This window comes from Corapipo altera, unplaced genomic scaffold, assembly GCF_003945725.1.
Source record: "Corapipo altera isolate COAL_440 unplaced genomic scaffold, ASM394572v1 57, whole genome shotgun sequence".
In the NCBI taxonomy this organism is placed as follows: Eukaryota; Metazoa; Chordata; class Aves; order Passeriformes; family Pipridae; genus Corapipo; species Corapipo altera.
Window position 1 is genome coordinate 6,531,783 of NW_020884905.1, and position 23,519 is coordinate 6,555,301.

The following is a 23,519-nucleotide window of genomic DNA, read 5'->3' on the forward strand; positions in this document are numbered from 1 at the left end:
ACTGAATCTTTTATTTCTCAAAGCCACAACAACTTTATAAGATGTTTTATTCCATGGATCTATCTTAGTAACACTTTCATCACTGCACTTTACAACATAATTTCTTCCTATCGTAGAACCCCAGAATGGTTTGAGTTGGAAGGGACCTCAATGCACATCCCATTCCACCCCCTGCCATGGGCAGGGACACCTTCCACTAGACTAGGCCTAATCATACAGAAACATTTCCATATTTATTCTTATTCCTCCCTGGGGATGTGTCCCAGCCAGCTGAGGTGTTACCTGGCCAGCAGTGATGGGTGGCCTGGCCACTGCTGAGCAGACTGGGAGTGAGAACCAACACACTGGGTACGGCCAAACCTCACCTTTGCTGCCAGAGTGAACCACACTGGAGAATCCTTTTCTAAGACAGGTCACATTTCCATGTTTTTCCCTTGTTCACAAGCAGAGGAAGAACTTTACTCCCTGCACTGGCTGGATAGGACCAAGGGAAATGGATGCAAGTTGTGCCAGGGGAGATTCAGGTTGGACATCAGTGAAAATTTCTTCCCTGAAAGCGTGGTCAGGCTTTGGAAGGGTCTCCCAGGGCAGTGGTGGAGTCACCATCCCTGGCAGTGTTCAAAGGACAAGCAGAAGTGGCACTTAGTGGAATGGTTTAGTGGATTTAACTCTCATGAAGCCCCAGCTCTATCACCCTTTTCCACAGCCTTTTTTGTTATTTTCTCCTTTCCTGCATTAAGATGCAATTATGCACTTCAGCTAATTGCTAGTTACTTAGTGTCAAAATGCATAATGTGTCTGAAATGTCCTCGACTTTTCTGTGTCAAAATCATGTGTAGCACAGGAAAAAAAACATAAGCTATTAGTCTTGTCAAGAATCTACCTTAAAAGCTCCTTTTTTCCCCTGATATATCATATTTTGAGCACAGTGTTGTGATAATAAGCATTTAAAATATATAAACTTTCTATTACGTATTATTAGTTCTTGAGGGAGTTTATGTGTAGGACTTATTTACTCAGAATTATAAATTCACATTTGGTTTGGCATAGACTTGGGGGCTGATAAGTGTAGAAACATTTTTACAGATTAATGTAACTGGACAGCAGCAAGTGCCAAAAAGCATTAGGAAAATGGAAATCTGTTCCACTGCTGAATTTACCCTTTTATTAGACACTGAATGTATTTGAATATTTTATTTCAAATATGTGTGAGGTAGCTGGAAAAAGGTTTAAATTCTAAAAATGGCATAATTAATGGCAGATCTAATAATGGCACACCTGGTTGAGGTATGTTTTCTTCTAAAAAAAGGAGCTTTTATCAAATCACTTTGGAAGACTTGTATTTTTATTTAAGAGCTCTTAAGTCACATCATTTTTGACACATAAAAATTATTCTTAAAGAAAACTAGGAAAGATATAGAGTCAAGTGAGGGAATGCTTAAAGAGTGGGCCTGGAGCAGTTTGATGTGAACTGTTGTGCCAAGAACACATAAAGAATAGTTTTGAGCTTAACTGGAACAGTATTAGTCTTTCTCTAAATAAACGCTGTTTCATGGGTTGGATTTCAGCAACTTGTGGGACTTTGGAAAACAAGAGAATTCCCATTTTTGGCAGCTTTCTTTCTACGAGTTGTAAAATCTGAGTCTCCGAAAGGCTGTAGGGCTTCACCAGGCAGGTTTTTTTCTGTTCTTGGACTTAGTTTCTCTGAAGAAAGAATAGTTCCTCAAAGCAAATCTGTTTAATTCTGTGGTTGAATCAAAATTACAGGAAGTCTTCAGAATCTGGCATTCCACAGCGTTTTCCATCTGAATTGCCAGTTCATGAAAAGTTTAATGAGCAACGTACCTAACAACATAAACCAAATTAAAAGCATGCAGGGAGTAATTGTGCCTCAAACCTCTCTCACGTCAGCTGTACAATAGTTGCTAATTTTGATGATGTTTGGCATGAGAAAATAATAATAAAATGTAGTTTTGCCTGTAGCTCTCTGTTATAGCCATTTTGGAGAGGAGTTATTGAAAATACAGCTAAGAAGAAACATGAGAGGAAATACTAATAATATCCATAGATCTGAACTTTGCCTCCTTCCCTGGGCTACCTCTCCTGAATCAGGAGGATTGTTCTCTAGTTTCTTGACCCCTAACCAAGAGAGAAGTCATCCATGTGCATATGACCAATCTGGGCTGTAGGGGCACAGTTCAAGGCTGGGGTGTGGGAATGGTGCAGCACCTTCTTGCCTGTCAAGGGTTCAGGAGGTCCTGGGACCTCTTGGGCCTCCCTGAGAAGCACCCACTCCACCGTAGGGCAGGGTCACTGTGGGCTCCTGTCCTGACCCCTCCTCTTTAATTCTCACTTTGTACAGCAAGGCATTGGCCAGTTGACTTGCACTGGAGCAACGTCTGGGCCAACTTTGGGAAGACTTGCATGATCCTTGTGGGTGCCTTCCAACTCAGGAGATTCTATGAGTCTACGAACATGACTCCTCCATATCTAGTGGAATAAAGGACAACCATTAGATAAATCCTACATGACACCAATTTCTTCAACTCTGTGGGAATTTTTAATCCTACAGAATCACAAAATATTACTTAGTGAGACCAATGTGGGCACTTTGTCATGGACAGGCAAATATAGTGAAAATAACCAAAAAATGAGAAAGCTCAACAGTCTGCTCCAGTCCTGGTGGCTCTCCCTGCCATTCTTTGCTTTCTCTATCTTATCTACTTCTCTCCCAGGCTTGGCATGTCCCCAGCATGTGTTTGCAGCTTCTCTGCCCACCTTTCCTCCATTTCACTCAAGTTCCCCTCTCCTTCATGTCTGATTTTCTCTTCCCAAGCTCTTTTTTTACTTGTCTGTTCTACTTTCTCATTAAGCTTGTCTTGGCTCTCTGCAGACTGACCCGTGTTTGGCTGGCAGGGTACATTTCACTGGCTGCTTCTCATCTCCTCCAAGTACAAAAATATTGATATTTACAGAGCTTGTTGTAAAAATCGATATTGCAGGAGGCAGAGCAGAACGGCTGCTGTGTGTGATCCGGTCCTGTCAGACTCCACCACGGAGAGGGCTCCAGGAAATCGGGAGAAGTGATTACGAGTTTGGCCTGAGAGCACTGGAGTAGAATGATACCATTTCTTGTCTTGCTTGTGAAAAGATACATTTATTATGAAAATAACCTGATCTGTCAGCATCATTTCTGGCTCATGAGGGAGCACTGGCGAACGTCACCTTCCGTTCAAATTCCCCAATGTATATTTCTTTGAAATCATGGAAAGGCTGAGAGAATTGGGATTGTTCAACTTGGAGAAGAGTAGGCTCTGAGGTGACCTTATTGCAGCCTTCCACTGCCTAAAGGGCCTTCAAGAGGGTGGAGAGGGACTCTGGGGCTTGGAGCAATGGAATGGAAGTCCATGGAAGATGTCCCTGCCCATGGAATGAGATGGACTTTAAGGTCCTTCCCAGCTCAAACTATTCTGGGATTTTGTGATTCTGGGATATCAGATGTCTGGTGTTCACACAGGACACCAGCAGTGAGTGAGCTCAGAGTCCCAGCAGCAGGAGTTCTACAAACCTGTTCCTGACTGCAGAGATGGGGATTTCTCCACTGTGTTTTAACAGAAGGCTTTAGAACAGGAGCTGAGAATTTATGTGGACAACTATTCATCTATTTTTCATCCCTATGGGAAAAGATTAATTACTCAGGAAACAGGCATTTTTCCCTATTTGTATCCTAGAATTTAGAGGGGGAGCAAGAGCCTGGGTTCTGAGCAAATTCTCAGTAATTGCCAGTACCACAGTATGTGTAAAATTCAACCTTCATAATTTTGCTATATAAGTCCATATTTCTGCATTTGAAGCTGCCTTAGGGAAGCTTGAACTAAGACATCATTTTTTCCTTAATTTTTTCTGAAATATCTCTATTCAGGGGTAGGAGCTTCTTGCTCATCTGAGTTACTTCATGAAAATGAGATGAAAGTGCTCCAGCCACACTTCCCAGCCTGCATTATGCAAATATGATTTATATAGAACCATTCCCTTAGGAATCAAATCTTTCAAGTCTTTAAAGTAATAGAAACTTTTTCAGCACCTGGCTTTTCCAGCCACGCCATCACCTGGTGGTTGAATTTTGTCAGTGCAGGAGCCTCTCAGATATTCTCCTAATTCCCTTGATTAATCTCTATAAAATTTGTTTGCAACTGTCAAATACTTGCTGCAAACTCTCAAAGCACTTCAACACCTGTTAAATATTCACTGGGATTTTAAAATCCTGGAGCACTTTGGATGTCTAAATTCTGATTCATTTCTCTATACCTGAGGGGTGCACTCAGCAGTGGCAGGTTGCTGTCAAGGAACAACGGGTTTGGTGCTTCAAAGCAAGACTTGTGCTGTCCTTAGCCAGACTTCCAAAAGGAAGTGGTGACAGCAAGGCCTGGCGAGCTTGGAAGTGCTGCAGGAACCACCAACTCCATCCAGAAGTGCCAGGGTAGGACAGGCCAGAGTGGGATGAGCTCCCACACAGCACAGGGGGTTTTGTTTGGAGCACTGGCAGAGGCAGCGGCTCTTCCCAGTTTGGAGCACTGGGAGCAGCTGCCTGAGGAGTTGGGTGGGTCTCAGCCAAGGAGCTGCCAAACCTGGTGGGCCCAGGGACTTCCTTTCAAAACCAGTTTAAATTGTGAACTGGCAGAGCTCTCCACAGAAAACTCCTGGAAGTGGAGAATCCATTACCCCCTTTGCCTTGTTAGGGCATTTAATTTGTGAGCAAGGCAGTAGGAGTTGCTTTAGTAGAAATGAGAGACAGGAAGGAGTAAAGTTGTGTGACAGCTCAGGTGAAGGACTTTGACATTTGTGAGGTTTTATGCAGAGGAAAGTTTTTTATGTACTGGTGCTCCTTGAGAATTTGGGGAATTGCATTTTTAATTATTTGTCAAGGGCAGCCAGAATCTTGGAAATGTGTTATCTTATGTTTTATAGGTTGCAATTGAAATAAATAAATGGGGCTGAGAGCTCAAATGACTCTGCACAGTATGCAACAGCACTTAAACTGCTTTGGAGCATTGGAAGGATGGAATATATTCCAGCAACATATTGAACAATGGGACAGCTCATCTGGAGCCACGCAGCCAATTCTGTTTGCCTACCCTAAGCTATAATTAAGATTGACAAGGTTATCCATAGAAGGAGAATAAATACTGTAGGAATTTTAGAGATGTTGACATATGACTAAAGAATTGCAAGAAATTAAATTTCTGGACAGAAAATATGAACATAATTAAGCCAAGGTTACTTGAGAAAATGTAGGGAATATTAGTGGGGGAATACTTGGGCTAGGAGCTCGACAGCTGATTTAGTGCCATTTTCACAGAGTCACAAACTGGTTGGGATTGGAAGGGACCTTAAAGCTTATCCAGTCCCTCACTCTGTTATGGGCAGGAACACATTCCACTATCCCAGGTTGCTCCAAGCCCCGTCCATCTTGGCCTTGATCACTTCCAGGGATGGGGCAGCCACAGCTTCTCTGGGCAACCTGTGCTGGGGCCTCCCCACGCTCACAAGGAGAATTTTTTCCCAATATCCCATCTAACCCTGCCCTGGCAGTGGGAAGCCATTCCCCTTGTCCTGTCCCTCCAGGCCCTTGTCCAAAGTCCCTCTCCACCTTTCCTGTAGGCTCCCTTCAGGTCCTGGAGGCCACAATTAGGTCACCTCAAAGCTTCTCTTCTCCTTTCTCCTTAAAGGGGCCTTTGTAGTGCTGGTTCAGAGCCCCCAGTGCAGATTCCAGTAGTGGCAATAATGCAGCTGGTGTCACCTGGGATGGGAGAGCAGAGAGACAAGTGCTGTGAGCAGGTTGTGGAAGGGCTGGATTTTTTTATTGGCTCCTTTCAAAGAGAAAGAACATTTATTGGTCAGAAATACAACTCTTATAAACATGGCTATTGTAAATCCCACAGCTGTTTGGGGCTGCCCACCTCTCTGGCAGGTTCTGGCAGCTCTGTGTGTGTCAGGCCATGTCCCAGTGCCCGTTGTCCATCTCCCTGGCACTGCAGCCCTGCAGGGCCCTGAGGGACCGTGGTGGGATAAGGTTCTCCAGCTGCAGCAATTCCAGTCTCTGCTCCTCCTGACACTCTCTCAGCACTGCAATATATTCTTTATTAACTATTATTTTCTGCATTAGCCCCCTCTGCAGCCATGCTGTGTGTTCCCCACCCCGCCATGCAGCTATTCCCAGGTGGACACAGGTGGGACGATACTCAGCCCTTAAGCAGCAGCCAGCACTGATCAGATGGATGGGTGATGTACTCCCATATAACTCCAGTTTTCCTCTTCCGCATCTGCTACTTGTACCTGCAACTCATCTGCTGCTTTTTTCCCTTGAACACAGCCAGATCATGGACTGAATCTTTCATCGCTCTTCTCCTCAGGGCTCTCTACCTACATCCTATTTTAAGATCTCTTTTCAACTCTCTCTGGCACTTAACATACGATATTGCAGAAAATCCATGCAGCAAAATTATTAGGTCATTTCCATGAGATGTCCATTCTGGATAAATGTGCAATCAGGCATCTGTGGTGGTACAGGAAGTCGTGTTTCCATCACTCCGCAGGGCGTCGATGGCCATCAACAGCCCAACAGAATCTGTATTAAAGAGACACAAAATAATTAAGTCCAGTTTTTCCCTGCACACAAACCCAGGGCCATCACAGGAGTTAATTGGAGCTGAGTGTGTGCAGCACTGAAAAGCTGGGCCGTAATTTTTTACAATGCTCTGCAAATATCTAATTTATGGGCAATTATGTGCATAAATTCTGGATCTTCTACGAACAAAACCAGCAAAGGCCAAACACTGTTAAAAATTATGTGGATCCAATGCTCTCTCTTTCCACGAGTGATTCCATCCCTTGGAATTGAGAATGGAACTCTGCCTGATCAGCCCCAGCCACTGGAGTCCCACAGTATGTGTCACTTTACTGTCAGCGTCCCACCAACACCCACACCTTCCTCCCTTCCAGGACATGGGTTTGGAGGGGTTGTTGGGCTGATAGGGGCAGTGGGAAGATAGATTTTGTATATGGTAGAAATAAGTGGGTCTGGTCCATTTTCTTGGTATTTTCTTATTCTTTTAGAAATGAAATGTTCCACATTTTGGGTTTGACTGCCTGCATTTGTCAGTCTTGCAGGAGTTTGAACATAATTGTGGCAGCTTTTAAAGCTTCAGCTTTTTAAACAGAGGTGGCAGGTGGGCTGGGGGAGCTTGGAGCTCAGCACAGGCAAACTCAACCTGTTTGGGAAAAAAAGGGATGATTTTTCCCAGGGAATGGTGCAGTGCCATGCCCAGCACAGCCTCTGTCTCTGGTTTACATCTCCCTGGGTGTCCTGACACCCCTCAGCTCTGGGGCAGTGTCAGAGATCTCTCCCCACTTGCTACTCTGATCATTCACTCCTGCTAAGCCAGTAAATTCCAGCTAATTATCCTTCCCATGCTATAAATCAGAGTAAATGACTGATCTTGCCTCTTTGGCTTGCAAAGGAAGTTGTATTTTACAATGTGCGATGAAGAGGGGATTTTAAGATAGGGAAAAGCGGTGACTGCTTGTGTGTGTTCTCTCTGGGAATGGTTTTTATTTTGGAGTTGCAGACACTGCTTAGGAGGACAAGCTGATTAATCTCAGTTATACATGGCTCTCACAGATTAATAACCTTGCTCTGATTCGTTCTATTTATGGGGAGGTTCAAATGCTTGGTTTTTTTTAAATACTGAAATATGTATAGCAAATGTTTCCCAGCCATCCCAGACCACCTCCTGAATTGACTGTATTCCACCTGTTCTTGGAATAATTGCTTAAAGCCAGTTATTGATTACTGGTGCTCTCAGCAGCAGTTCCACTCACAGTGCCAGGGCACAGGGAGACGTGCTATTGCCAGCAGGGATCCTTCTGTTTTCCCTGTTTTTTTATTTTATGGCCAGCGTAAGGTCTTTGACCTCCTTCGTACAGAAAAGTAAAGCATTATTACTGGCACAGGTTTCCCAGAAAAGCTGTGGCTGCCCCATCCCTGGAAGTGTCCAAGACCAGGTTGGATGGCGCTTGGAGCAACCTAGGATAGTGGAAAGTATCCCTACCCACGGCAGGGGGATGGAATGGGATGAGCTTTAAGCTCAACTCAAACCATTCCATGATTCTGTGATAATATATTGCTTATAAAAGGGTAAAATCTTTGTTCCTATTCAGTTCCAGTCAAAGCAAAATCATGAGCTGATCCAAGGCTGGTAGAGGTTGAATTGTGATGTGGGAATAATGTTGGTGCTTCTCCCACAGCCATGTGTGCCCCAGGACACAAATTCCTCAATGGCTCTGTCTCAGTGTTCCTGTCTCATCTCTCCCGGCTCTGCCTGAATGAAACCAAGAAAAAAAAGGAGACCCAGAAATCTAAAACCGGCTCAAAGTGGGTGAGCAGCTGGAACACCGCTAAGCTCCTGGCAAGAGCATTTGGAGTATTTGTCTGGGAGGGAGCAGGAAAGGTGGATTAGCAATCCTGGGGAACGGAGTAGGTTTTAATGAAGTCACTCTTTGCAAATGTCACAATGAGGTTCCACCTGCAGTTTCAATTATTTCTGCTTAAAACATGGTCAGATTTGGGGTTGGTTTGTTTGATTTCTCCTCTCTCCCAGCACTCTAGATTCAGCTTCCCTCTGGGAATCAGTGGAATTCTTCCAGTTTCATTTACTAAAGGAAACAGGACCTGGTTCTGTGCTTGGTAGGGCTGGGACACCCTGGCACTGAGCAAAACTGAGGGTGCAGCCCAGCTCTGCCTGCTAAGGGAATTGGAGAGGGAAGCATATTTTTCCATTAATTTAAATAAACACTGATAAATAGCTAGGTCTGGACATGTGGGATGAATAATTAAACAAGATGGTGTTGCTGTACAATTCTTTTCAGAGCAGTATTCTCATTTCTCCTCTGAGATGTTCCAGCTCAGCAGGAGCAGAGCAGGTCGGGGGGGGCTGGGTACAGCAGGGACAGGAGGTGAGACGAGAGCGGGAATAGAGCAGAGTGGGGAATTAGAGGCCAGCAGGAAGAGGGGGTGAGAGGCCAGCAGGAACACAGGTTGGAGGACAGTAGGAACAGTGATAGGAGCCATCAGGGACAGGGGTCAGAGAACAGCAGGGACAGAGCAGGGTGGGGGGTTAGAGGCCAGCAGGCTTTGCAAACACAAAATCCTGATTACCAACTGCCTTCCCTTCCCTTCCAGCCTGACCTGGTTTTGCTGGCTGCTCCCTCGCTGACAGTCAGTGTGCACAGCACAGTGTGTGGCTGCTGAGCCGCTCAGGGCTGCAAGGCTGGAGCAGGGCGATAATTCCCCGTGGGATTTCCCTAGGGAAAGCATTGAGTGATGCTGGTGGTGGGGAGGGAGGGCACAGCCCGGGGCATCAAACACAGCCTGTCACTACCCTTGTGAGTGTTCAGTAAGTGCTTCCCCATCTTCCACAAGATATTCCTGTACTTGGCTGTACTTGGTTTTAGCCTTAATTTAAACACCTTTCTGGGCAGGGGTATGAGTCACTCTGTTTCTATATAATGGTTTTATAGTGATGGATGTACAGAACACACAGTGACAGAGTTGCAGGGTAAGTTATCACTTTATACACACACACCCCCATAATGATTGGGATTTATAAAGCAGTGACACAGCAACGTACAGCAGATCATTCTGTGTTGTTTGGCATCACGCTGTCTGGAGTGGAGTGGGTAGAACCGGAGGTGCAATTATCCAGCCATCCGTTCAGATTATTTATTGCGGATTTTCCCTGTACAATCCAAGCACCTCCCAGTACTGCGGAATGCAAATGCTCACATCACCTGGGAGGGACCAGCTCTCATCCTCCATGGGAGAAAAATGCCCAGCGGGATTATAAATACTTTCAATACTATTCCTTTAGCTATTTATACAATAAATATGTGCTTGTTCATTCTCTGGCCAACAATTATTTTAGTTGTCAAAACTGCAGAGTAAAACACTGTTACTGGCACAGGTTGCCCAGAGCAGCTGTGGCTGCCCCATCCCTGGAAGTGTCCAAGACCAGGTTGGACAGGGCTTGGAGCAACCTGGTCTAGTGGAAGGTGTCCTTGCCCATGGCAGGGGGTGGAACGAGATGAGCCTTAAGGTCCCTCCCAATCCAAACCATTCTGTGATTTAATCTAAAATCATACAAAGTTGCAGATATTCTCCCTAAGTATGAATTTTAATGTATGTTGTGTGTTTTCCAGTGTGATTCCAGTGCATTATTCCCACCTGTTGTTACCAAACTCAGCTTCTTAATACACCTCATACAGAGGTAATCAATAATTGATAGAGTTTATAAAAGTCTATTTGTTCTGATGGGAAATTGTTAACTTTCAGATGTGCTTCTATCTTTCCTGTTCTTTTACAAGTAAAATGAACAGCCAACGTATTTTGAACACAAATAAGGAGGCTGGATATGTTTTCTTCAAAGGGAAAATATAAAGGGAAAAGAAAAAAAGAATTCCCACTAGTTGTTACTATTAAAAAGCTGTTTATAGGTGATATGTTAAAGGAAATGTCTGCAGAGCAGTTCCCTGGTGCACACGGGTTATGCAAATGTTGTCAGGTAACATCAAACTGTGCCTTGGAGCAATCGAGTAAGGGAAGTCTCTGGGAGGAGACTCAAGAGGCTCAGATGGATTTCCCAGGAATTATAAAAATAGTTACACACAGGCAGTCAATGGAAGTTTGTTTGGGCAGTCAGTGGATGTTGGGCAGTCAGTGAGTGTTTATTGGGCAGTCAGTGGGTGTTTGTTGGGAGGTCAGTGAGGGTTTGTGTATGTGGTCAGTCACTGACTGACTGGGAAGGCAATCAGTAAAAGTTTGGGCAATCAGTGAAAGTTTGTTTGGGCAGTCAGGGAATGTTTACTTGGGAAAGCAATCAGTCAGTGTTTGTTTGGATAGTCAGTCAGGGAGTGTTTGTTTGGGTGGGTTGTTTATCCTTCCTCTCAGCTGGTTTCTCCCAAAAACCCTGTGCTGAGAAATGCCATTTTTGTCACCCAACAACCGATACATTTAATTCCAGAGGGAACTGAAATTCCCCAAGTTCCCTTTTCCACAAAAGGCTGGACCAAGTGACCTCTTGAGGTTCCTGCCAGTGTGGCCTGTTGTGTGGTTTATGAAATGATTTAAGCTGGTCCAGGACTGTGCTGTAAGACACAGGCACCACCGACCGACCGCAGGACCTGACCCTGCATGTTGGCATCAGGCACTGACTGCTCAGATGGGGTTTCACTCTCTGTAGCCGAGGTTATTGTGGATCTGGGGTGAAATCCTGTCTTGCTGAAGCGTTCCCTGAGCTGTGCACTCTTCTCCTAAGGCACAGCTCGTTTTCTGGCTGCACCAGCCCTGTCCAAGCAGCGTGAGGAGAAGTTCTGGCAGGGGAAGGATGGCACCAGCCTTCCGTGACCCCTCTTCAGTGCTGCACTGGTTGGGTGCTCCGAGGGGCTGCTTCACACCGAGATCTCCCCCCAGGGAAATGTGCAATAGTATTATTAATAATGTATTAATATGGAGCAAACAGCTGTGGGGTTCATCCAAAAATCTGACTGGTGCTGGCAAACACAACCTGAGCCATCTGTGCCAAGTCCCTGTATTTACATCATCCATCCACAACCAGCTCTTCATCCTGTAAATGGAGAGATCATTGTGATTCTGCTGAATGATTCATTATAGCAAAGGACTGCAGCAAAATTAAATTTACCTTCTTTTATTATTTATCCCTAATATTCCAAATAGTGGTATATCAACAAAGTAAATGTTCCAGAAGATAAACACATGATAAATGAATCAGCCCTGATAGAAGTGAGACAAATCGAGTCATTTAGTCACTAGTTTGGGTGGAGAATTCTATTTCCTAGAAGCCTTTGGTATGTTGAAATTTTGTTTTCATTCCACAGAGGGATGAAGATTATTTCTGAAATATTTTGACAAAAATGGAATTGTTGAAATGGCCTTGTCTACCAGCAGCACTTTCTGAAATACATTATTATATACTGCCTGCTTTGGGGGACACTTCTGTGGAATCTGTTCTGCCTGACAAAGAGCAAAGATCTGTCATAGATCATTCTGGGTTTCGAGCAGGAGCTAAATCTGGGTCTGAAGTAATGGCAGAAACTTCAGGGAAATGGGATGCTTCTCGTGATCTGCCTTTTGGCTTGTTTTCATTGTATTGGAAAAACAGCAGAACTGGTCACACACCTCACACTGCTGGGCTGAGGAACTGCTGCAAGGAAATGTGGTATTTGTAAAAAACACCAACATGGGTAACAGAATTCCAGAATGTTTTCATTTTGCTTTTTTTTTTTTATACATTTTAACATAATTTCTCAATTTAAAAAAGCAAGAGAGTACTCAAATTCTTTCAAATGCAGCAATGCTAACCCATGGCACTGACCTGCTGCCCTGGTGGGTTCAAGTCAGCAGCTCTAGGACTAGATATTCTCCCAGAGGGTGGTTGGGCACTGAACAGGCTCCCCAGGGCAGTGGTCACAGCACCAAGGCTGACAGAGCTCAAGGAGTGTTTGGACAACGCTCTCAGGGACAGGGTGGGATTGCTGGGGTGTCCTGGGCAGGGCTAGGAGTTGGACTCATGGTCCTTATGGGTCCCTTCCAACTCAGGATATTCCATGATTCTATGACTGAAGGAGAATCACACTGACATCAGCCTGTGCAGAGCCCTCAGTGACCCTGGTGACAACAGTGTCCCAGGACAGAAGGGGGCCCGGGGGGTCTGAGCGGTGCAGCCTGTGCTCGGGCCCAGCCCTAGCCCCTCACCCTTGCTGCCCCTTGACTGAGGAGTGTTTGCTTTGTGCTCCCCAGTCAAGAATCATTTTTGTTTGATTTTCGCTTGTTCAACATCTGGGGCTCAGAGCAATCGCTTTTCATGGAACACTTCTACAGGGAGCAGGAGGCTGCACCTGGATGGCCTCTGGTGCCATCACTGAGAACACTCATCACACCAGCAAGGGCAGGTCTGGCCGCTCTCCATCGGTGCTGTCATCCCCAGTGGTTACTGTTTTGTGCTGGGTGGCTGGGGGGGGAGAGGAGCACCCCTAAACAGGGCTCATGGAGCTCCCACAGTGCTGTCAGTACCATCTTCACTCCTCTGCCATCAGTCCTCCTACCCTGGGGAGGAAGGAGAAGTCCCAGGGGGATATTACTGGGTTTTATTGGCAAATAAAAGCATTTCCTAATAGTGAGCATTGCAGAGGACAGGATTTGCTGGGTTTGCCCCAAATCCAGCATAGCCCTTCCCCAGCACTGCCCAGAGCAGGGTCATGGCAGGGCTGGACAGCCTTGGGTGGACCTGCTAGGATGCTTTTCCATGAGAAACCATGCAGAAGTTTGGATTTCTGTTGAGAAGGCTCCAGCAGCACATCCTTTGTGCTGGCACACCAGTGTGACACCCATGGATGCAGGAGTTTGGGTGGAGTTTTTACTCTTTTGGTTTGTTTTCCCCCAGCTTTGAAGCCTTTCTGCGCCAGAGACTAGTAAAGCTGCAGGCTGAGGATGGGGCTGTGTTGGTCAGACATGTGGGTACCTCTGTGGCCCATTATTTATTTATAAATGAGCTGTCTCTGCTATAAAAAGCTTTGCAATAGCCCAATAATAAATGCATTCATCACCACATCTGCTGTAATCACTGCAGCTCCTGAGCTGTTATTTGACTCTCATTAGCTGCAACTCCCATTCACCTATAATTTATGAGAAGCATACAATTATGTGTTATCACTACTTCAAGTGATTACTACACTGTATGTTTTTAAGATAATGGCATGGAACACTCGGTGATGAATTACACCTCTCCAGGTAGTTCTGCTTCTGTCATTAACTCTATTATTTTACTTAAACCAACTTGGGGGGCAGGGTTGGTATTACCTGCTCAGGGAAGAGTCCCAGGTCAATGCTGATCCCATAAAGGACATGGCGCAGCATGTAGTTATCTCCCACCCTGTGTCCTCCCCATTCACAGTGTAGATATTATTATGAGGAAATTGTAAACCCCAACCTGTTTTCACTTGGAACAGGTTTTTTTCATTAAGCTTTGATAGGGAAAAAAGCCTTTTCAGGGAGAAAATGTGGAAGAGCAGGAATATTGAGAAATTCCTGGAGCTCAGGGGGCAGCAGCCTCTGTCACTGCATTGCCTGGAGGAGGAGGTGAAGGTTCTTTCTCTCCCAGTGTTTTGTCCTGGTTTCTTTCCACCATGTCCTGTGTCTCATCTGCAGCCGGGTGGGTCCCTGGCAGCTACGGAGCAGGAAATCTGAGTGCTCCTGGTTAATGAACTCTACGCCAGTTCTCTAGAGAGGTGGAGGTGGTAGAGGAGCAGAGCAGGGAGGTTAATTATGCTAATTACTCATGGAAACTCAGGTAGCACATTGCCCCATTTGTTTCAGGCAGTTTGCCAGATAAAAAGCTCATCCTGTTGTCTGCTCCTTTTGGAAAAGTCCATGGATCAGCAAATATTTATAGAATTATCCTGTGTTTTCCCTAAACTTGCAGATCTCTGTTCTGAGCTGCTGTTTCACAAAGAAGTGTAATGGGCAGCTGAGAGTCTTGGGGAATCGAGAGTAGTTAGTGTGGAAGAATGTCCTTATTTAGAGGAGGAGATTACAAATTAGTGCACTGATATGGTGTTAAATGAGTTATGGTGTTAAATGAGTTCTTTGATGGAAACACTGGGCAAGATGTCCCAGGCACGTCCTGTCTGTTCAGCTTGGAAGGGAAGGAGGTCCTATTGTATCCTTAGCCCCTTGGCTCTCAGAGCCAGGGAAGGTTTAGGTTGGATATTAAGGAAAATTTCTTCACAGAAAAGGTTCTCCAGCCCTGGCACAGGCTGCCCAGGGCAGTGGTGGAGTCCCCATCCCTGGAATCGTTCAAAAAACCTTTGTCTGTGGCACTTGAGAACATGGGTTAGTGGTGAACATAGCTGTGGTGCTGGTTTGAGTGTTGTACTTGATGGTCCTTTAGGTTTTTTCCAGATTTAATGATTCTGTGAATAGATTGCTCTTTGCCTCAAGATGCCTTGGAGCAGAGGCTGTGATGGGACAAGGTGAAGCTGGAAGCCTGGTCATGCTCTCATAAGGTGCTGGTAAGAACAAAGAAGGTTCTCCTGGAGGAATCTTCCCTGGGTGGCTTTCCAATGCTACAACAGCAGCACAGGGACCAGTCTCCTGTGGTATCTTGATGATCTTGGAAGTCTTCTCCAACCTTAATGATTCCATGTTTCTATGATCTTCTTCCTGATGCTTGGCAGGAGCCAGGCTTTGGAGCCTCGCTATCCTCCACAGGGGAGATTCTGCATCTTTTGAACCTGATGAGAAAACTTACTCTAAAAAGAGATTTGGTACCAATTACGGTTCTTGGTGCTTAAAAAGCAGAAGGACATGGAGCAGTGAACAAAGGAACCAGGCTCATCTGTGCTGGGAACACCTCAGTGTTTGATCAGAGCTCTGCCCACTACTGACAGGGAAAGAGAGAGAATAACGGAGACGTTGGGTCTTGCAAGAAGGAAAACTGAGACCAGGGTGGGAGGAAGGAGGAAGAGTTTGGTGCCAGGCATATGCAGGGGTGGTGGGAGCAGGTACTGTGGTGGATACGGTGAGGTGGTGGGGCCAGAACAGGCACAGAGGTGGCAGGACAGGGGCCTCAGAGGGGACCATTTCAGACACACAGAAGAGCAGAATTCCCAGGGGGTTTCATATTTCTGGAAGCAGGAGAGGGCAAGTGGAGCTGGAAAAGTGTACACTCGTAAAGAAACCTCTCCCCATCCCAGTCAAGTGCTGCCACCATTCTCTGAGCAGAAGGCATTTTAAAGGGAGATCTGAGGACTTCGGCATACAGTGGGAATTCCAGGCAAAGCAAAGCTAATTATTGATTTTTGGTCTGTTTTGGCTGCTGTGAGACAGAGCTTGGGGTTCTACTTTTATGCTCTGCTGTAGAACATCAGCTTGTCTTCCCCATTTTACATAACTCCTTTTTTCCAGCCTTTCCAGAGAGTGCCTGTGTGGGTTTTGGATTTCAGTCCCACTCAGGAGGGAACAGTCTCCCTCTCTCCCTCCGCAGGAAAATGTAACATTTGAATTTCACCAATAAATAGTGTTACTTCTTGGGGAGGAAAAAAACCATCTTTCTAAGACTTAAAATTTTGAAACTCTTTAGTCCCAGGTCTCTCACCTTCCCTCCCTCCTGAAGTGACTCCTCTGCCATGTTCAATACTTCTTCACTTCAGGGATTGTTTCATGCCAGTGGCTGCAGCCGAGCACTGGTCAAGTCTCCTCCCCAAGCAACGTCCCAGTCCATGTGTCCACTCTTTCAGGCCTGGCAGTGAAGAGCACAGGTTAAATTACCTGAGGAAAAGGTGAGATTGGAGCTGCAGCAGCTTTACACTCTGGATACCCTGAGCTGGGGGTGCAGCTGTGCTGGGGGCACCTTGAGCTTGGGGTGCGGATGCAGCTGGGGCTCAGTGGGCACCAGTCCCGACCTCGGCCATCAATGCATCAGCTCCCTGATGGACTGGACTGTTCTGTAAATAAAGTTAAAAACTGTGATGGTAATGAGCAGCTGTGCAGGTTTCTGTGAAGAGTTCCAGGCTTTGACCTACAGCAGACATGGAAAAGCTGATTTTGATCACAGAAGTAAAAGGGTCACAAAAATAAGTGTCTTTAAGCTGAAGAAGGGCAGGGTAAGATTGGAGATTAGGGACAAATGCTTCCCTGTGAGAGTGGTGAGGCCCTGGCACAGGTTGCCCAGAGAAGCTTTGGCTGCCTCCTCCTTGGAAGTGTCCATGGCCAGGTTGGGCAGGGCTTGGAGCAACCTGGGATAGTGGAAGGTGTCCCTGCCCATGGCAGAAGGACTGGATGATCTTTAAGGTCCCTCCCAACCCATACCATTCCAGGATTCTGTGAACAACTATAATCACACCTATTTTTAATGTTTAGAGAAATTTGTTTGGCATAACAAACTTCTAAGATAGGATTTGTAAGAATCTGTGGAAAACATGGAGAAACGTTTATTGGATGATCCCTAAAAAAACTTTTGCAAAGGTTCTTAGCAGATTTCTGGTGTGATTTTCTGGTTCTGGGGCTTGGATGTCTCATTTTATGTTCTGAGCTTGGGGATGTTTTTCTAGGCAGGCCCCAACCCTTGTGTTTCTCTCTTCTCTCACTGCTCAGCTCAAAGACAGTCTCCTTTAAAGCAGAAGGAATTCACTATTTTTCGCAGAGGTTTTCCATGTTCTGGGGGAAGCAGCTATAACTCAATGCCAAATCCAATTTTGCTGGATAAAAAAAAAAAAAAGCTGCTGTAGTAAGCAATAAAAACTCTTCACATCTGCTTTGGTGAACAGTCGCCCACTGCAGGGTGATGAAAGGGGTTGCTGCCATCCCTCGTGGGCGTCAGGCAGCTCCTCCAGCACCCAGAGCACCCATTACATAAAAACAGACACGTTTTCAAGTCAAATTCTTCCAGCTTCCAGGAAGAAGAAAGGGTTCCAGGATTTGTGTAAATAAGATGGAACTTTTAACCTGAACTGCAATAGCATTGCTGGTTTTAGAGACACAGCCTTCACAGAAATGAGTCATGTTCCCACCTGGAATATGTGTCCTGACATTGAGGGGATGTGATTTATGGAGGAGGCATCTCACAGAATGTCACTGGTGTGTCCTCTCAGCCAGAGAGGTATTTTGAAGGATTCTGCAACTGGGCAGTGCAGTGGCTCCTGGTATTTCCTGGCCCTTTCCCACAGCTCTTGGTGTTCCTACATCCCACCTAGGGAGGGAGCACCAAATGGAGGCCCCTGGGACTGGTGGGTGAAATGAGAGGGTTGTGTGAGTTGAATTTACCAACAGATTTATGAGACAGTTTTTAACTTAATTATCCTTTTAGCTTGGCAATCCAGGTCAAGTAAGGAATTGCACAAGGAGTGAATAAAATGGGTGAGGAAAATGGCAGCATTTGGTCCTCCTCAGTGAAGGATTTACAAGGGCTTGGAGGGACAGGACAAGGGAGAATGGCTTCCCACTGCCAGAGGGCAGGGTTAGATATTGGGATATTGGGAAGAAATTCTTCCCTGTGAGGGTGGTGAGGCCCTGGCACAGGTTGCCCAGAGAAGCTATGGCTGCCCCATGCCTGGAAGTGTCCAAGGCCAGGTTGGACGGGGCTTGGAGCAACCTGGGCTAGTGGAAGGTGTCCCTGCCCATGGCAGGGGGTGGAACTGGGTGAGCTTTAGGATTCTTCCCAACCCAAACCACTCTGGGATTCTAAGATTATTTTCCTGTTAAACACTGCCCAAGCACTATCCAGAAGCACTGTCCTTAAACCAGAGCGAATCAAAGGCTATTTGGAGATGGACAAGTGTCCCATATTCCTGTGCTCTATGAAACGTGGGAAGGCTCCATGTACATTCCCATGCATTGTCCTTCAGGGGCAACCAGCTGGGAGCTCCAGCCCTGGTGCACTGCGAAGGCTCCTGGAGACAGAGCCCATGTGCTGCTTTAATTAAGCAACTGCAAAGAACTGTTTTTTACAGAGATTAATAGGTCTCTGTTTTAATTATGGGGAAATAATAGACTAGAGAGCTGGGAAAGAGGGAGGTGTACAAAAAAAAAGGAGAATTAAAAACTTGAAGGAAGCTGGGTGAGACACAATTTTTCTGTACTTACAAATTACAGATCATCCCCATTAATAATGATTGGAAAAATAATAAAGTACCCTCAGCCATGTATGACAGTTAACATTAAAATCTATTTTTTATGCTTGTTGAGTAGGGAATTTCTGATTACAATCATCAGTTAAAAAATAAATTGTATTTTTTTCCAATCTTCCACGTTTAAAAATAGAAGAATTCTCTTCTGAGTTCAGCTCTGGTTTCATCAGTAGTTTTCCAAACCATGTAAAGGTAAAAAGAGCAAAAGTTAGTTTCATTTAATGATTGTTATGCTTACTTTAATTGTGCTAGAGTGTAATTATTAACTGCTAAAAATAATTAGTCCTATGCATAGATTTCAAAAATTGCTTTGCATTGAGTTTAAAAACAAACAGAATTCAAGGAAAGAGAGAAAAGGGGGAAGAGAGGGAAAGGGAGAAGAGAGGGAGGGCCACTGATATTTGCTTTTAAATAAATTATTTCCCATAGATTACCAGAGGAAATGTTTTAATCTTGGACTTTATTAAACCTCAGCATTCTTTAGCTTGAGTTGTCTCCCAGTGATAGGCAATGATGTTCCCCGGGTCCCACAGTCCTGGTCCCGTCACTGTGGGCCTTCAGTGCTGGTATCCCACAGACTTTGTGTGTACCTTGGTCTGGGGTCATTATTAATGTATTTATGGCACTCACAACAGGAGTTGGGCTCTTGACTTGAGGCTCAGCCTCATCCCGAGGGATTGTGCTGGAAGGCTGCCAGCTCCTCGGAGCTTCCCATAAAATCAAAGCTCTGCTCAGCCTCATGTCTCGTGTTGGCTGAAAACTCATGTTTGAGCTCCCTGAGGGGTTTGGAAGATCAAATGGGCAAATTGTTCCAGAGCACAAACCCAAATTTGAGGGTTTTATTAAATCTTCACTTGGCTATTACTGTTTTAGGGTTTGTAACACATTTTGCTCAGCTTTCCTGCTGCACCCTTAAGGAACTAGAGGTTCTCAGGGAGGACTTTGGGCAGCGCTGTGCAGTTGCACTCCAGGCACTGAATGTGGGCATCTCACTGCCCAGGCTGCACGGCAAGGTGCAGTCAGGTTCCACACAGCTGGGGGCCCTGAACTCCTCACTGGGTTGCTCTGAAGGGTCCTTGCCTCTTCACAGCTGCCTTTCCTCCCCAGTCCTCACTCACGAGGAGGTTGTCACCAAGTGTGCTCTGATCCCCCAGTCCAAGGGGCTTGGACACGGACAGTGTGTCTGTACAGCAGGCAGTTCATAGAATCCCATAATGGTTTGGGTCAGAAGGGACTGTAATCTCATCTCATTCCAACCCTCTGCCATGGGCCGGGACACCTTCCACTAGACCAGGTTGCTCCACGCCCCATCTTCTTGTAGGAGCTGCACCATTGCAGGGTTTCAGTCAGAAGAGCCAATGTATTTCCAGATATCATAGAATTATGGAATATCCTGACTTGGAAGAGAACCACAGGGATCATTCAGTCCAGCTCCTCACCCTGCCCGGGACACCCCAACAATCCCTGTCTCTGAGAGCATTGTCCAAATACTCCTTGAGCTCTGTCAGCCTTGATGCTGTGACCACTGCCCTGGGGAGCCTGTTCAGTGCCCAGCCACCCTCGAGGGAAAGAACCTTTTCCTGATATCCAGTTTAGACCTCTCCTGACACAGGTCCATGCCATGTTCATGTTGGTACACCGAAAATAATACAGAGTTACCATTTCTTATCTGCAGCTTAAAAAATAGTGTAAAACCCAGTGTTCTTAATTAAAATGAAGCCATTTGTCCAGTGGTGAACCCTGTGAGCAATGAGGAGCACAGAGACAGGCAGATCTTAGGTATGAAGGTGGCTGGGGTGTCACAGAGTCCATGTGTGCTGCTCAGATCCCATGGAATTGCCTGGGGTTGGTGTTTTTATTGATCTCAGTGTTTATTCTTTGCAATTGTTCATCCACATCCACATGTCACACAATCCATATGTGAAAGGCTGCTCTTTCACAGGAGATTGTAAAGGTATGGGGGTGAAGAGCCAAACCATTGTTTAAAGGGGGCAAATCCTTAATTGTTCTTATTTCTTAATTGTTCCCCAGCAGTAACTACAGCGTGGCCTCTGCTGTTCAGGGATTCACATGGGGGGACGTGGTCTCAGAGCTGCCTGTGGAACAGTTTTAGGGAATAACTGTGTTTTCAGAACTGAAAAGTGATTTGCAAACTGCAAGGGATTAAATTTGTTAGATTAGAAAACATTTCTGAGATGAATCATTTGATTGCTGCTTCCATGGAGTAAATATGCACTTTATCCATCGCATCCCACATGCATGGTGGGAAAATACAGCACATTGGCTGCTGCTGGATCTGAAAGCCATCCTGTGCAAAACATTCCAGCCAAATTCTGCAGCATTTCCAAATCACTTCACTCCCACAGCCTGAGGGAACACGGATCGGGCTTGAGTAAGTAAAGAGAGGAGAGCTTTGGGCTGTTGAAGGAGCCTGTCTTAGGTGAAATATTTAATCTGTTTGCAAAACACCTTATTTGGAGATAATGTTTAGTTTGAAACAGATGTTCTCACATACCACCACCACATGCTTCATCAGGGCCTGGACAATCACAGAATCATAGAAGAGCCTGGATTGGATAGGACCTTACAGATCATCCCATTGCAACCCCTGCCATGGGCAGGGACACCTTCCACCAGCCCAGGTTGTCAGAATTTCTGTAATTGACTGGATCCAGCTCTGCAGAGACAGCAGCAGAAAAGAAACACGGTATAGAAAAACATCAGTGAATTAGAGCTTTCTCTGCTTCTCCCTACTCTGCTGTTGATTAGAATCGATTTGAAAATGTTCATAAGACTTTAAAAGTGGCTCCTTGCCTTCTCTGGATGGGACCAGACCCTACAGAATTCCTCCTGCAGGGATTCAGAGGTGTCTGCTGTGCTCTTCAACCTCAAAGTGACACTCACCAGTGACATCCCAATTCTCTGCTATACAAACGGGGATTTTTTATCCCATGTTGTATCTTCTCTTAGAACCCTTTCAGATTTAATGTTGAGATCATTAATTAAATGAATGGTTATTCTTATGATTCATTTCTGAAGAATTTCAGCCTCATGTTTCTAGTTTCTTATTCCTAAAAGGAATGTCATTTTCCCCTTAAACAATACTACCAGATGCTTAAGCCACAAAGTCACCATTTTCCCCCTCCCAGTTTCTATAGTTGTGCTATTTTAATGTTTCATCAAAGAGATGAGCTCCATTGCATTTCTTTCTTCTGCTGGATTTCCTTTATGTGAAAACCTCTTTATCAAATAAAAATGTCCCATTAGTCTGTTGCACTTTGTATTACCTTCCTTATTACCTTCCTTCAGCCTTTAAAGTCATTTTAAAGCCTGCATTCCCAATGTGGGCATGGTGGTGAGCCTAAAATCTGCCTCATTCATTCTCCACAGTTCCTTAAATTTATGGAAAGAAATACAGATTTTCCAATCCTACAGCATCACTCTCAGATTACTCCTGGATTTGCAGATTCCTACTCTCAAACCTGAGTCCATCAAGGTTTTTCTCTGCCATTACTCCATCTCTGCCTTTTCCCAATGCTGGATGCCACCTTCTTCATGGAAACCTGGAGTACAGTGTGCAGTGGGTGTTGATTCCTCATTAAATATCCTTAACCTCGCTGCAGACTGGCTCAGTCTCTCCATCAGCTCAGGAAATAAAGCTCTTCCCACATGTTTTCCCTGTTCTTTTATCCCATCCCTTTCCAGCCACTGCTGGGCTTTACTGGTTTTCAGAGAATCATATCCCAGACTGGTTTGGGTTGGGAGGGACAGCAGTTCCACATCCCTGGAATGTTCAAGGCCAGGTTGGATGGGGCTTGGAGCAACCTGGTCTAGTGGAAGGCGTCCCTGCCCATGGCAGGGGGTGGAACTGGATGAGCTTTAAGGTTCCTTCAATCCAAACAATTCCCTGATTCTGTGATTCCATGAACTCTCTGAAAAGAGAAAAAAAATTGTTTGGATTCTACAGTGTCCTTATATATTTTGGTGGAAGAAGTCTCTTGGTTCCTTCACTAAGCAAGCAGGAGGTGGTTGTGCCTTAGGAACAGGGCAGTATTTTTCATGGGAACACATGGTGCTCCTGATCCTCACAGACCAGGGCTGGAGGAGAAAGGGCTGATCCAGCCCAGTCAGAAATAACTGAGACTTTCTTGCTACTGCTCCACTAACCTTTCCCAGCAGGAAAACCAGAAAGAAAGAAGAGAACAGAAAAATATGTGTGTGTTTATTGTGTTGTAAGATGGGCTTTTGGATTTAGGATGATTTTGAATTTATAATTGATTCATAGTTTGAGGTTCAACTCTGATATATTATAGTTGTGTTCAGTCTAAAAATCAGTAGCAGTGCATGGGACTTTACAGCTCCTACATTTTCATCCTGATGGTTTCACTTTTTTCCCAGGTGTTACTTGGAAGATGGAGCCTCTAAAGGTGCCTGGCTGAACCGGTCGAGCATTATCTTTGCTGGCAGTGACAAGTGGTCTGTGGATCCCCGGGTTTCCATTGCCACAGCCAACAGGAGGGAGTACAGCCTGCAGATCCAGGACGTGGATGTGACCGACGATGGGCCCTACACTTGCTCCGTGCAGACCCAGCACACCCCCAGGACCATGCAGGTGCACCTAACTGTGCAAGGTATGTGTGTGAGCCAATTCCACATCCTTCTGGGAGGTGGAGGAGAAAAAGATCTGGTTTATAGATGGGAACCATCATCCTTTCCTTTCCTTTCCTTTCCTTTCCTTTCCTTTCCTTTCCTTTCCTTTC

General features: G+C 45.4%; 1 protein-coding gene across 2 annotated transcripts in view; it reads left to right on the plus strand.

Annotated features, from left to right (window-relative positions):
- NEGR1 (neuronal growth regulator 1) overlaps nucleotides 1–23,519 on the plus strand; it is a 224,384-nt gene that overhangs the window by 77,193 nt on the left and 123,672 nt on the right. For both annotated transcript variants that reach the window (XM_027651572.1, XM_027651571.1), the window contains exon 2: nucleotides 23,158–23,390. In XM_027651572.1, the coding sequence (XP_027507373.1) occupies nucleotides 23,158–23,390 (233 nt within the window). The remainder of the gene's footprint in view (nucleotides 1–23,157; nucleotides 23,391–23,519) is intronic.